Source organism: Chiloscyllium plagiosum, unplaced genomic scaffold (assembly GCF_037043375.1).
Source record: "Chiloscyllium plagiosum isolate Xiang-an unplaced genomic scaffold, Cpla_swu_hap1 HiC_scaffold_53X, whole genome shotgun sequence".
Classification (NCBI taxonomy): domain Eukaryota; kingdom Metazoa; phylum Chordata; class Chondrichthyes; order Orectolobiformes; family Hemiscylliidae; genus Chiloscyllium; species Chiloscyllium plagiosum.
The window spans coordinates 25,992,560-26,008,523 of NW_028270191.1; the positions used below are offsets into that span (position 1 = coordinate 25,992,560).

The 15,964-nt window shown below is 40.8% G+C and overlaps 1 protein-coding gene across 1 annotated transcript in view; it reads left to right on the forward strand.

Moving 5' to 3' along the window:
• sarnp (SAP domain containing ribonucleoprotein) overlaps positions 1–15,964 on the forward strand; it is a 34,131-nt gene that overhangs the window by 920 nt on the left and 17,247 nt on the right. Inside the window, exons 2-5 of the mRNA XM_043681692.2 lie at positions 757–856; positions 4,311–4,357; positions 5,356–5,429; positions 7,167–7,218. Coding sequence (XP_043537627.1) covers positions 757–856; positions 4,311–4,357; positions 5,356–5,429; positions 7,167–7,218 — 273 coding nt within the window. The remainder of the gene's footprint in view (positions 1–756; positions 857–4,310; positions 4,358–5,355; positions 5,430–7,166; positions 7,219–15,964) is intronic.

Here is a 15,964-nt window from a genome sequence, read left to right on the forward strand (position 1 = left end):
TGGATTGATAACTGACTGTGGGAAGAAAGTGGGGTTGTAGAAATGGTTTTGGATTGATCCAGCTAAGAACTAGCATAAATGTGACCAGGAATGGTGTGAAACTCGTAAATGCTGATTTTCAAAGATTGTGGGGTATGTTTCTCCAAGGAATGTGGAAAGCTGAAATGCATGTACTGCAAGCAATTGGGAAGTGATGTTGCCCATTTACCTTAAGATTGGAGTACAGGAAACAATAAATCTTGTTCTAATTGTACAAGGTTTTGGAAAAATGTATATGCACTTTTAATTTCCATTTTTAAGGGAGATTACATTTCCATATAGTGGCAATACAGCCAGTGTTCACTGAATCAGTGCTGGGGATGATGGGATTGTCCTGAGAGACTGAGTAATTTGGGCCACTGTTTACTAGAAGAATGAAAGGCAATTTCATTGAAATGTACAAGATCCTGTGTAACACGATAGACACTGAGATAATGTTTCCACTGATTGGAGAACCTAAAATGTGATGGCCCAGTTTCTGGATAAGAGAGTAATAAGTTGGGCCCAGCTGAGGAGAAATTACTTCACTTGAATGATTGAGAGTCCTTGGAATTCTCTACCCTAAAGGGTTTAGAGCAGCCAAGAAAGGGAATTGAATCCAAATATCAACTATTGTATTGAATGAAGCAGGTCACGTGGTCGACTCCAATTTCTCAAATCATTTCTTTACTGAAAATACCCATGGTTCTGACTGTTTTTGTTCTCATTGTGCTTTAGTTGACTGAGTTGAGACAAGAATGTGCTTCAAGGGAGCTGGATACTAAAGGAAACAAGCAAGATCTCATCCAGCGACTGCAGGCTTACCTGGAAGAACATGGTAAAATCATGACTAATGTTTAATCTCAAACAACTTATTTTTAATAAATAAAATTACTATAAGAATTTATGAAGAGCTATGTTGACTTAAACACATCATTAAAATTTGTCTTTTACAAAATATTACATTGAATTCAGGATAATAAATTAGCTGAGTTCTGGATTAAACAATTGTTGAGTCATAACAGGTGTCTTTTGGTGTCGGTGTCAGAGTCATAGACTATACTGCATCGAAACATAGCCTTTGGTCCAATTGACCAGATAGCCTAAACCAATCTAGTCCTATTTGCCAGCACTTGGTCCATATCCTTATAAACCCATCCAGATGCTTTTTAAATGTTGTAATTTACCAGCCTCCACCACTTCTCTGGCAGCTCATTCCATACACACACCACCCTCTGCGTGAAAATGTTGCCCCTTAGGTCCCTTTTAAATCTTTTCCCTCTCACCTTAAACCTATATCCTCTAGTTTTGGACTTCCAACCCTGGGGAAAAAGACCTTGTCTATTTACCCTATCCATGCCCTTCATGATTTGATAAACATTTATAAGGTTTATAAACTTTTATATATGTCTTCAACCTCCCACCCCACAATTGAAAGACCACTGGAATAAGTAGATTTATTTAATCAATGCACGCAACAGCGCACCTATTTTGTTCCAAAAAAAACTTACCTAAGCGGGGAAGCACATTGCACAAGGCGCAACTCGATACACAATACGTTGTTTTTTTTTTTCTTTTGCATAACGTTGAAGGAAAAAGACAGCAATTAATCAGTTAAGTACAGCCTGTTCAGTCTCTATAAGTTGATCAAAGTGCTTGAGTTGCATCCTTATGTTAGTTAGTTCCCACTTTTTTGAGAGTCTTAATTTTTGTGGTTTAGTGTTGATGTAATTTCAACAATAAATACATTAAATTAATATTTAACTGATTCAATTGCTGTCTTTTCATTCAACGATACGCAAAAGGAAAAAAAGACTTATTGTGTATCTAGTTGCACCTTTGTGTAATGTCTTTTTCTCCCCCCCCCCTTCCGTTCACCTTTTGTTTTGGAACAAAATAGGTGCTCTGTTGTGTGCATTGATTAAATAAATCTACTTATTTCATGGAAGTTGTTTACTTCTGTCTATCAAACAAGTGAAATGCAAATTTAGGACTTCATAATAATAATCAGCATCTCAAATTGCCTTTCATTGACATTGAAATTAATTGACTTATTGATGAATACTTTCTAAATAGGAATGTAGGTATTTTCAGTGAATGTGCTAGAACAGGCCTGTACTGTATTCATCTTGTCCTTGTGCTGTGTAAAGCCAGGCATTCCGGTTAGACTGCAATTCCAGTACCCAATCTCAGTTGAAAATTACCACTTATAAAAAGTGAGTGGGAAATATAATTAATATGGATGTAGGTTTGCTCGCTGAGCTGGAAGGTTCATTTTCAGACATTTTGTCACCCGACTAAGTAACATCTTCAGTGTGCCTCTTGGTAAAGCACTGTTGATAATTCCTGCTTTCTGTTTAGATGCTTGGGTTTCTTTTGGGTTGGTGATGTTATTTCCTGTGGTGACATCACTTCCTGTTCGTTTTTCTCAGGGGGTGGTAAATGTGGTCTAACTCGATATGTTTGTTGATAGAGTTCCAGTTGGAATGCCATGCTTCTAGGAATTCTCGTACGTTTCTCTGTTTGGCTTGTCCTAAGATGAATGTGTTGTCCCAGTCTAAGTGGTGTCCTTCATCATCTATATGTAAGGATACGAATGAGAGAGAGTCATGTCGTTTTGTGACTAGTTGATGTTCATGTATTCTGGTGGCTAGTTTTCTGCCTGTTTGTCCAATGTAGTGTTTGTTACAGTCCTTGTACAGTATTTTATAGGGTGACGAAATGTCTGGAAATGAACCTTCCAGCTCAGTGAGCAAACCTACATCCAGAACCTCAATCTGAGCTACAAATCTTCTCAAAACTCGCTAATATAATTAATATTTCCAGGCTTTTTTGGTTTAACCATCAGTTTGCTATATGTGAATTTCTCCTGTGTGTTTTTTAATTTGTTTCCATTAATGTGTACATTTGGGTAAAATGTTAATTCCAGATTATTGTTAGAATTGAGAAAATACATTCACAATTCATGGCTTCCAAAAACTCAGTCTGAGGCATGCTGCTTTTCACTTAAAAGCAAAATACTGCAGATGCTGGAAATCTGAAATAAAATAGAAAATATCAGAAATACTCCAGATCAGGCAGTATCTGTGGAGGGAAAGATGGAGTAGAGAGAAACTATAAATGCATTAACCTATTGTTCTCATTCAGACCTTAACTGATTTTTGCATTTCTTTTAGAGGTAAACCTGAACAATAATCCTAATCAATCATTAAGTAATCTCTCAATCATAAAAGGTCTACTTAAACATTCAAAATACTTATTTGCAGAATAAACTTCCTCTTTAATCAGGAAACGTAACCTGCAGGATCTATGCATAAGTGTAATTGGGTATCATTTGTGTTTTGCTTTTAAAAGGAACCATTGAATGAATATTTGTAGAAGCTTAATTATTTGGTTATAATCTTGAGTTATAAATCATTTTAATCCTCAAAAGGAAAGGACTACCCATTCATTTAGTGGGGATGTTTGTACCTTTTTTTTACTAGTGTTTTATTAGACTTAATCCTAGACTTTGCTTCCTTAGAAGCAACAAGCTAGACAAAGGTTAGAATTAGCCCAACGTTTTGAATGTTGGTGTTTAAATCAAGTCTTGATCTTGGAGTAGTGCAGCAAAAGCTGAAAATACTGGGAGCATTCAAGGTCAGATGACACTTCTATCCAAAGATGCTAGCATTTTGAGTGTGAGGCCCTTTAGGTGCAATTGTCTTCAGTATCTCAGATAAGATAACATTAATCTTGTTCTTGTGTGATCATTGTACTGTGTATGAATGTTGAATTGGGAAAGGATCAGGCTAGGCAGTGATGTCACCCTTTGGTTGAATCCTCCGCCAAGATTAATCATGTTGAGAATGGGCACTTAAGGTGCTGACAGTGGTTACACTCTGAATGGGAGGGAATCTGGTATAGCAGGTGGCTGGTGATAAAACTACACGTGGGCCCAGGAAATCTAATGTCGTCATAGCACATTCTTCGAAAGAATACGATACACTTGCCTAATGTCGTCATATGCTATACTTAAAAGAAATGGAATGTGCGTGTGTGGGAGAGGGGGCTTTTGATGTGAAAAGCACTTTTTCGATCCCTTTGGAGGGGAAGTTTTTATTTTTTGCCTGTCTCGTACTGTATTTTCCTCTACCTTTTGCCGCTGTTCCAGTAATTTACTAAGCAGGGCCTTTATTAGAATAACTGAATCGTCTACAAATGTGTCATTGTTTAAATCCAAGTCCTTGCTCCTGTGTTTGCAGTTTCAAGCTTATCTAGGTTCAGTATCAATCAACTCATTTCTCTTGCAGCTGAGGAAGAAGTGAATGAAGAAGATGTTCTAGCAGAAGATACTGAGGTAGTTTCTTCCCATGTTTCTGGAATTTTCTGACATTATCATTTGAAATTTTTATTGTTTGTCCATGTTAGCTGAGTGAACAGGCAGTAAATTAGTTCTGAGATTCACTCTTTTCTGATCGCTCTTGCAGTGAAGATAAGTAGCTTGATCGTTCTGTAATGCTACATTTAAGTTTCATTTGCTATGCAGTCTGTTTTATTTTCTTGTGTACAAAGTTTGTAATTTTCTTAGTATGTTTTTGAGATGTATGGAATTCAGAGAGACTGAAACAGGATAGATATTGAAAGATTTTCTTCTGGCTGAAGATTCTAGATGTAAGGATTATAGTCTTAGGTCCAAATGACCAACCCCTTAACCTAAGGTGAGGAAGAAAAATGTCCTTGTTCCAAAAGTTGAATACTCAATGTCCCAGTATGCTCAGTCATTGACTATGTTCAAGACTGCATTTGTTATAGAATCCCTACAGTGTGGAAACAGGCCATTCATTGAGTCCTCACTGACCCTCCTAAGAGCATCCCACCCAGACCCATTCCCCTTCCCTATAACCATGAATTTCCCATGGCTGATTCACATACTTTGCAAATCCCTGGACACTCTGGGCAATTTAGTATTGCCAGTGTATCTTACATGCACATTGTTGGGCTGTGGGAGGAAACCCACTCCGACATGGAGCGAATGTGCAAACTCCACACAGACAGCTGCCCTAGACTGGAATCAAACAAGCATCCTTGGTGCTGTGAGGCAGCAGTGACCCACCGTGCTTTTGGGAATCAAATCATATGGAGATTTGGTGATAAGCTATGATCTCGCAAATGACAGAGCAAGCTCAGAGATTTATGGCCTACTCCTATCTGGATCAGTGCCAGAGCGTGGTAGAGAAAACCAAGACCTATGCATTTTAGCAAATTCCTGAGGGTTACATATTTTAAGTTTCCATTCTGTGAAAAGTATAGCTACTGCATTCTTGAGAACATTCATATTTTTTATTGTGTATACAGGAGGAGGAACAACAGCAGCAGAAGGTCGAGCCAGAAGTTCAAAGTCAAACTGTTGCTATCAAAGAACCAGAAGAGTAAATATCAAATGATTCCGGTTTAAATGGTTTTGCACTGTATCTTGCCTTTTATTTCCAGAGAAGTACTATGGTACTGGTAGATAGTCTACAAATACTGTCTTTGTTGTTTCATCCACAAACTAGGAAAAGTTCTACTCTTATTTTAAACAAGGTTCTTAACTTTTGGACTCTGTACCATACATCGCCAATGAAATACCTTTCTGCAAGAGTCTGGTTAAGTGTATTTTTGTCTTGTTAAACGTATCTGTACTTGTGCTGCACCAAAGTGATTAGAATATCTGTGGTATCATGAATAGAACTGCTAACCTGCATCTGGTTTCATCTCTGTTCGGAGATGTTATTACGCATCTCTTGAACAAACGGGACTTGAACCCAGTCTTCCTGATGTACAGGTAGGGATATTGCCACTACAGAATGAGCTCAACCTGGGTTCATCACTGAGTATTTGATGTTTAAAGGTTGAATGATGCGCTTAGTCCATCAATATTCATTAATGTTCTCTTCAGCTGCCCCCCTCCCCCTCCCCACCAAAAAAAAACTCTGAGTTTTGGTCTGAAATGCTGCCTCCCTAGTCAGGGCAAGGTGAACTAAGCTTTACCAGTTATCTTCAAGGTTTCCCACAGTTGAAAACAATTCGTGGGATTGCTTGTTTTCTTGTTTTGTAACAAAAGTAGTCCCTTATGTGATTTGTCAGTCCTCAAGCAGCCTCTTGAAGCTTTGTCAGGCTCCACTTACAATCTAGTGTGGATTTCTAAACTTGGCCTTTTAAGTGAGAGTCAGTGCTGTATTCCTAGATCCCTGCTAAATATAATTTTTGAGCTTCGTGCAAGTGTGTATTTTGGTTTCTTAATCAAAATTCATAGAATCATACAGAAGAAGCCCATCGAGTCTACATTGCCAAAAAATACATAACTATCTACGCTGGTCTCATTTTCCCACACTTGAATATCATGACACTTCACAGGGTTTACATCCACATTCTTTAAGGTTGTGAGGTTCCCTGCCCCGACTGCCCTCCCTGGCAGTGCATTCCAGGTTTCCACCACCCTCTAGCTGAAAAAAAAGTGTTTCCTCAAATCTCTAAACTTTCTGCCTTTTGCCTTAAAAATGTGCCTCTTTGTTCTTGACTAAGGGGAGCAGCTGCTTTCTATCCACCCTATCCATGCTTCTCATGATCTTATACACTTCAATCAGGTCCCCTCTCAACCATCTCTGCTCCAAGAAAACAATCTGAGCTTATCCAGAATCTCTTAGCTGAAATATTCCATCCTGGACAGCATCCTGATGAGTCTCCTTTACACCCTTCTTTAGTGCAGTCGTGTCCTTCCTATAATGTGGTGACCAAAATGGTACATATAATCTATGTAATCACATTTTATAATCAGTGCCTCGACCGATACAGGCACTTGTCCTGTATGCTGCCTTAACTAACCTGTTAACTTGTCATGCCTCCTTCATGGATCTGTCGCCAAGCCCCCAAAGATCCATCTGTTCCTCTAAGCTTCCTAGTGTCCTGCCTTTCTTTGAGTGCTCTATTGTCTTGTTATTTCTTCCAAAGTGGATCACCTTAGATTTATCGAGGTAAAGTAACACTTACCACTTATCTGTTCTTCTGACCAATCCATCAATATCCTTGTGTAGCCTAAGACCAATTTTTTGATGGTAAACTGTTTAAGCTGAGTTTGAGATCTTCACCTCAATCCATCGTACATTCTGAAAGTATTTCTTTTTCAGAGTTACAGCAAAGAAGTTGGTTAAAATAGTGGCACCAATGACAGAGAGTGAGGTGAGTATCGGCCAGTTTTTGCAAGATTACTCATCTCATGTTTTATGCCAATGATCATTTTTATAAACAAACTTTAAAGTAAGTTATCTGCTGATGTTCTTTCGATACTTGACTGCAGCTGAAGTTTAACATCTGTTAAAGGTGATTTAAATTTTTAGGTAGTGAGTTGACATGCAGAATTCTCGACAAGTTTGGTGTTCTGCAATGGGTAAAAATCACTAAATGTATGATGTAACTAACCCTAATATCTCTTGCACTATAATGCATTTTGCCTTTTGTTTTGGTCTTCTCCCTTTTTGGCAGTAGATCATGCAACTCTGATAATTTAAGGTGGTTGATGCTGATGAGCATACCAACTATAAGCTGCAGGGACTGTTAATATGATTTACCAGTTATATGTGATGGCTAATATAACAATCTGGGTTGTTTTAAGTGGTCATGGATCTCTGGCCTCGCTGCATATATGTAATAACTGGTCAGCATAACTTCACTTGTGTCTTTTAACACGTACTGTACCTGGGTCCCTGCCTGCCCTATTGAATTATGTGACACGTGTGAAATCCATCCTATTAAATTGTTTTGTTGATAAGTTATTAGAGCTGCAATAGAAGGCATAGACACTGGCTGTGGTATATGAAAAAGATAAAATCTGCCTGTTAGTGTGATTGTCAGCAATAGACAGTTGGAATGGTAAACGCCTGGCACCAGCAATGGTAGATTGTCAGCGCTCAAGGTGAGCTGCCAGCAGTGGCAGACCCTGTTAAGAGCTGACCTCCAATGGCAACAGTGTGTCAAAATGCTAAAAAAAACTGGGAACCATTGGATTGTCGCAGTGTTAAAAGCTGGTTTACAGCTATAAGCTGGCGTAGCACTAAAGGCTGTTCTGCAGCAGCAGTGGGCTATCCTAGCGCTAAAGGCTGTGGTGCAGTGGGAGGGTAGTCTCCCGGCACTAAAGGCTGCGGCGTGGCGGTTGAGGACTGTCCTGGCGCTAAAGGCTGTGGCGCGGCGGTGGAGGACTGTCCTGGCGCTAAAGGCTGTGGCGCGGCGGTGGAGGACTGTCCTGGCGCTAAAGGCTGTGGCGCGGCGGTGGAGGACTGTCCTGGCGCTAAAGGCTGTGGCGCGGCGGTGGAGGACTGTCCTGGCGCTGAAGGTTGCGGCGTGGCGGTGGAGGACTGTCCTGGCGCTAAAGGCTGTGGCGCGGCGGTGGAGGACTGTCCTGGCGCTGAAGGTTGCGGCGTGGCGGTGGAGGACTGTCCTAGCGCTAAAGGCTGTGGCGCGGCGGTGGAGGACTGTCCTGGCGCTGAAGGTTGCGGCGTGGCGGTGGAGGACTGTCCTAGCGCTAAAGGCTGCGGCGTGGCGGTTGAGGACTGTCCTGGCGCTGAAGGTTGCGGCGTGGCGGTGGAGGACTGTCCTGGCGCTAAAGGCTGTGGCGCGGCGGTGGAGGACTGTCCTGGCGCTAAAGGCTGCGGCGTGGCGGCGCTAAAAGCTGTGTTGCATTGATGGGCCGAAGCACTCTTAAATGCTGTGCAGCAATGGTGGGCTGTGGCGCTTTTAAAGGCTGAGCTGCTGCAGTGACGGAAGGCTGTCAACCTGAGAATTCCTGATAAGATATTGCCTGGCTTGTCTATCAGTGTTTGGTTAGTTCTCCTTTTTCCAGTTAACTATGTACAAGTAAGCCAAATTTATTTTTAAAGTATGTTGGTTTGTGATATGTAAAATAACGCAGATGAATTTGTATAGCTATTCTGGGCTTTTTAAAATAGTGGCTGTCTTGGGTTTCCACCAGTAACTCTTGTTGCTGAACATAAAATTGAAGTAAAGAATACTGAGTTGGTGATCCTGGTTTGGGTGTTAACTCTGAATATTCAATTGCTAGTCACTCCTGTAAATACAGCAGTCTTGAGTGGGTGGTTGGACCTGTACTGTTCAGAAATTAATTATAAGATTGCATAACTCAAGGATTTAAAAGTAGAGATCCTTGTGTTCTGAGTAGGAATTTGTCTTTCAGCTGGGTGCCATTAAATCATTTGAATACAGGCTGGGTTACTATTTGAAGAGACTACACCTGCTACGAAGTTAAATTTTTAAAATTTGCAGCAAATAAACTCAGTGCAACAGTTTGAATTAAGCATGCCTTGATAATATCTGTACAACATACCTCTAGGAGTCGAGAGTGTGGTGCTGGAAGAGCACAGCAGGCTGAGCAGCATCCAAGGAGCAAGCAAATCAACTTTTCGGGCATAAGCCCTTCATCCTGATGAAGGGCTTACGCCCGAAACGTTGAGTCTTCTGTTCATTAGATGCTGCCTGACCTGCTGTGCTTTTCCAGCACCACATACTCAACTCTGATCTGCAGTCCTCACTTTCTCCTAGCATACCTCCTAGGAATAAAGTTATCAAGCTATGCTATGCAATTAGGTTGTCTTGATTGGGGAGCAAAGCATTTAACTACCCTCTTGTACCCTAACCTTTTGAATTGATCAAAAGTTTGCTCTCAGTTCTTGGAATACAACTATTGGTGAGTGCCCAGTTTATTCTATTCCCCAGCTGAACAATCTGAACTAGTAACTTATGTGTGAGGTGTTAATCGGTTATTGAAATGTGCTAATATGCTGTGTATTTTGGGGTGCAACGTTTACAGCTTGACCTATTAATATTCTATCTATCCATTGTCATGTGCAGAAGAACCTTGATTCTCCAAAGGACACGAACGGGGAGTATTTCGTTGGGTTAATCGAATGTGAGATAACATAGTTAGCCAAGCATCGGGATCTTGCGATCTTGTTCAGATAATCTGCAATTCGGTTAACTGCCAGATAATCGAGGTTCCTCTGTAATTGTTTTAAATTTGTCTGAATACATTTTGCATTAAAAGAAATAAATGTAACTCCTCCTTGACAGCCTTGTGGCTCCAGTTACAGCAAATGGACTGCAGCAGTTTGAGAAGGCAGCTTGTCCCCACCTTCATGAGGGCACTGGGAATAAGGAGTAAATACTGGACTAACCAGTGATGCCCACATCCCATGAACGGAAAAAAGAACTGTAGGAGAAAATTAAACATTTGGTCCAAAAATGTGGCTAGTGTATAGATGCATACTGGGGGTATGCATCTATAAACAGGCTGTGAACTGATTGACTTTTTGAATGATCAAACACTGAAGAACAAGGCAAGCAATTGAATGAAAGTACTGTTTTGCTTGTTTTCCTAATTTTTAATTCGAGAGAAAAGTGTGTTTTAAGAAGATTTATGCATTGTCCAAACGATTGGAATGCATCAAGAATGATAAAATGCAAGTTGTATGAGAAAGAAACATCTAGCACATCACACCCATGCCCTTTGGTAAAGCTACTCAATTAATCCCATTGCCCTTTATTTAATCTCCAAGTATTTACCTAGTTCTCTTGACTCTGACTGGAGGTCTTGTGACACAATGGATAATACCTCTCCCTCTCAACTCGAAGCTCTGTGTTTGAATCCCACTCCAGGGCTTGATGGCCCAGGAGCCTGTGTTCAAAACGTAGCTCAAGTGGTTGGTTACCAGCTTATAAATCCATCAGTAAACCTATAGCAGGTGGTAAGAATGGCAGAATCTTTTGGTCAGTCATGCTTGATATGATGTGGCACCTTCAAGCTTCTGGCAAGATGCTAATGACCTATTCTAGGCATACACATCTTTATCAGACATGGGGAAAACCTCGAAGACATGAATGTGACTATTGAATCTTACTGTAACCCTTAAAGAGAGTTCAATCCAAATCATCACAGCTCGTTTTTATTTTCATGTCACCTTTTGGTTCTCAAGCCAATCAGCTTAAACCTGCGTAACCACCTTCTCTGTCTCTGAACCATCCATGGTTTTGAACACCTGTTCTCTCTCAACCTTCTTTCTTTCGTGCGGGGCCCCAGCGTACCAGAAGTTGCTCATGCCTGATTTCATTCTAGTAAATCTCTTCTAAGTCACTTCAAGGCCTTGATGTACTGAATTATGTGTGGTGGCCTGATTTGAAAATTGCTCCACCTGAGACCTGACCCAGTTGTGTACATGTTTAGCATTGCTTTGTTTGCTTTTGTACTCTACATTTGTTTCTAAAAAAGCTATATGAATTTTTTTGTTTTAATAACTGTCGTCTTGGCTTGTCCTGTTACCATTGCAGATTTGTGTATTAATGTCCCCGGGGTCTCTTTCAACATTTCTGAAAACTGATTCATTCATTACCTTATTTTTCATATCAAAATTGGTATTTTTATAGCTGATAAAAACAGTTCTGATAAATTTTTATTTTTACCATGGTCTTGATATTGCTTATTATACTTTTTTGCATTTTGTAGCATACATATATTTCGAAATGATGTCCTGTGTATCCAAGTTTAGGTTGTTCAATATGAAATCAGTAGTCTGAATACCAATCTCAGGAGAGCATCACTGTGTTTCCCTCCAGTATGAAAAATGATCGTTCACCACTGCTCTTTTATTATCTTGTCCTGTATACAATTTTATATTCCACAGATGCAATGAAACCTGAATCCAAGACTAGAGAAATATTTCAGTTTTTTAAATGTTGAAATATGTGAATTGTACAAACGGTAACTTGGTATTCTAAACTTTTTGAAAACATTTGAGTTAATATTGGGGATGGTGTAAAGTGGTGTTGGTATCAGTTATTCCACTAGGTACTCCCATATTTATCAATTAACTCAAAACATTAAAATAAATATCACATTGAAATCATTTGATGAAAATGAAAAAGCATTTGGCTAAATCACTAGGTTTTAAGGAATATGAAATGTTATGTATTGAGCTCAGTCAGTTTGAGAAGTACAGAAACAGGCATGTAGTTATGTTTTATTGATCATAAATAAAAAGCTTGGGAAAAGTTGTTTAACACTCTTTGAAGGTACATGTAGTAGAGTCAGAGCCACACAGCATGGAAACAGACTCTTCGGTCCAACCAGTCCATGCCAACCATATTCCCAAACCGAACTACCTCCTCCTGCCTGCGCTTAGCCCATATCCCTCTAAACCTTTCCTATTCATGTGCCTGTCCAAATGTCTTTTAAACATTGTAAATGTACCTACATCCACCACTTCTGGAAGTTTCTTGCATATACGAACCACTTTTTTTTTTAAAAAAACTGCCTCTTTATATTCTTTTTAAATCTCTCACCCTAAAAAATATGCCCATAGTTATGTGAAGTGTGATTTCATAAAACCTTTTTTTAGCTTTGTGAATGAATATGGGTCTAAATAAGCTGAATCTCAACTCTTGTAAACCTATCAGGAGTGCTTTAAGTACTGTAAGGTTTTGAGAATGCATCCAATGTCATGCATGTTATCCTGCAATGGCCAGTTATACTTCAGTGTTATTAATGGACATAGTAAACAGACCATTTTGCAGAATTTGGTTAAAATGACTATAGTATTCTCAGAAACATAGCATCCCAACAGTGCAGTAGCAGACCATTGGGCCTGTCCACATCAACCCTCTGAAGAGCATCCCACCCAGATCCACCCCTCCTGAAATCCTTGGCTAATCCACCTAGCCTGCTCATGACTGGACACTGCGGGTAATTTAGCATGGCCAATCCACAGGAAACTGAAGCACTGAGAGGAAACCCCCACAGACGTGGCATTGTGAGGTAGCAGTGCTAACTACCATGCCACCCTTATGCAATGGAAAGATAAGATGTGGCTTTGTGCTCAGTGTTGAGGTGCTTGTACATTGTCAATCAAGCATATTTTAAATGCTGTGTAAAGCTTACTATGCAGTTAGCTCAGTCATCTTTTACTTCTGAGGCGCTCACCTTTGTGGGTTTTACAAGTTTTAGAACATAGAACAATAAAGCGCAGAACGGGCCCTTCGGCCCTCTGTTGCGCCGACCTGTGAACTAATCTAAGGTCATCACCCTACACTATCCCATCATCATCCATGTGCTTATCCAAGGATTGTTTAAATCTCCCTAATGTGGCTGAGTTAACTACATTGGCAGGCAAGGTATTCCATGCCCTTACCACTTGAGTAAAGAGCCTGCCTGTGACATCTGTCTTAAATCTATCACCCCTCAATTTGTAGCTATGCCCTCTCATACAAGCTGACATTATCATCTTGGGAGGAAGGGTAGACAGTGAAAGTCTATCTAATCCTCTGATCATCTTTATGTCTCTGTCAAATCCCCTCTTAGCCTTATTCTTTCCAATGACAACAGACCCAAGTGTCTCCGCCTTTCCTCATAAGACTTTCCCTCCAGACCAGGCAACATCCTGGTAAATCTCCTCTGCACTTTTTCCAATGCTTCCACATCCTTCCTGTAATGGGGCAACTAGAACTGTACACAATATTCCAAGGGTGGCTGCACCAGTGTTTTGTATAGTTGCAGCATGACATTATGGCTCCAGAACTCAATCCCTGTACCAATAAAACCTAACATGCTGTATGCTGCCTTAACAGCACTATCAACATGGGTGGCAACTTTCAGGGATCTATGTACATGGACATCCACACTACCAAGAATCCTTCCATTGACCCAGTATTCTGCCTTCCTGTTATTCTTCCCAAAGTGAATCACCTCACATTTATCTGCGTTGAACTCCATTTGCCACCTCTCAGCCCAATTCTGCAGTTTATCCAAGTCCCCCTGCAACTTGCAACGCTCTTCCATACTGTCCGCCAGTCCACCGACTTTTGTGTCATCTGCAAACTTACTAGCCCATCCACTTATGCCTGCGTCTAAGTCATTTATAAAAATGACAAACAGCAGTGGTCCCAAAACAGATACTTGTGGCACACCACTAGTAACCAGACTGCAGGCTGAATATTTTCCATCAACCACCACTCGCTGCCTTCTTAGAGAGAGCCAGTTTCTAATCCAAACTGCTAAATCACTCTCAATCCCATGCCTCTATTTTCTCCAACAGCCTACCATGTGGAACCTTATCAAATGCCTTACTGAAGTCCATGTACACCACATCAACTGCCCTGCCCTCGTCCACATGTTTGGTTACCTTCTCAAAGAGCTTAATGAGGTTTGTGAGCCATGACCTGCCCTTGACAAAACCATGTTGACTATCTGCAATCAAATTGTTGCTTGCGAGATGATTATAAATCCTATCTGTCATAATCCTTTCCAAAACCTTTCCTCCAACAGACATAAGGCTCACTGGTCTATTTCGTAAACTAACACTTTACTAACAATTGATCCTGTTGAAAATATGTGGAAAATTGGCATCAAATGCCCAGCATAGTTCCACTCTCTTTTAAACCACAGCAACATAAAAATGCTTTTAGCTATTGTTGTAGGGGTGGTACAGTACAGAATGAAGTACAAGTATTTAGATATGATCTATATGTACTTCAGTAAGGCATTCGACAAGGTTCCCCATGGGAGACTGATTAGCAAGGTTAGATCTCATGGAATACAGGGAGAACTAGCCATTTGGATACAGAACTGGCTCAAAGGTAGAAGACAGAGGGTGGTCGTGGAGGGTTGTTTTTCAGACTGGAGGCCTGTGACCAGTGGAGTGCCACAAGGATCGGTGCTGGGTCCTCTACTTTTTGTCATTTACATAAATGATTTGGATGCGAACATAAGAGGTACAGTTAGTAAGTTTGCAGATGACACCAAAATTGGAGGTGTAGTGAACAGCGAAGAAGGTTACCTCAGATTACTACAGGATCTGGACCAGATGGGCCAATGGGCTGAGAAGTGGTAGATGGAGTTTAATTCAGATAAATGCGAGGTGCTGCATTTTGGAAAAGCAAATCTCAGCAGGACTTGTACACTTAATGGTACGGTCCTAGGAGGGGTTGCTGAACAGAGACCTTGGAGTGCAGGTTCATAGCTCCTTGAAAGTGGAGTCGCAGGTAGATAGGTTAGTGAAGAAGGCGTTTGATATGCTTTCCTTTATTGGTCAGACTATTGAGTACAGGGGTTGGGAGGTCATGTTGCTGCTGTACAGGACATTGGTTAGGCCACTGTTGGAATATTATGTGCAATTCTGGTCTCCTTCCTATCGGAAAGATGTTGTGAAAGTTGAAAGTGTTCAGAAAAGATTTACAAGGATGTTGCCAGGGTTGGAGGATCTGAGGTACAGGGAGAGGCTGAACCTCCCTGGAGTGTCTGAGGTTGAGGGTGACCTTATAGAGGTTTACAAAATTATGAGGGGCATGGAAAGGGTAAATAGATAAAGTCTTTTCCCTGGGATCGAGGAGTCCACAACTAGAGGGCGTAGGTTTAGGGTGAGAGGGGAAAGATATAAAAGAGACCTAAGGGGCAACTTTTTCAAGCAGAAGGTGGTATGTGTATGGAATGAGCTGCCAGAAGATGTGGTGGGAGGCTGGTACAATTGCAACATTTAAGAGGCATTTGGATGGGTATATGAATAGGAAGGGTTTGGAGGGATATGGGCCGGGTGCTGGCAGGTAGGACTAGATTGGGCTGGGATATCTGGTCGGCATGGACGGGTTGGACCGAAGGGTCTGTTTCCATGCTGTACATGTCTATGACTCTCTTTGCCTGCGTTGAGAAAGGAAGATGAGTCTGTGACTGGTGTTCTCCAGGCGAAATTGGAAGAAGCTTGCTGATAACTCTTGGTCAGCTGATGTTGAATGGTGCAGAAGGCTATGGAGAAGAGAAAAAGTTTTCAAAATGGAGATGAATGAGAAGAAAAAAAAGACTTGAAGTTTGAACACTGATAGCCATTGACCACCTTAACCTAATCCTTTTCTTCTGAATTTGTTTGGAATTAAA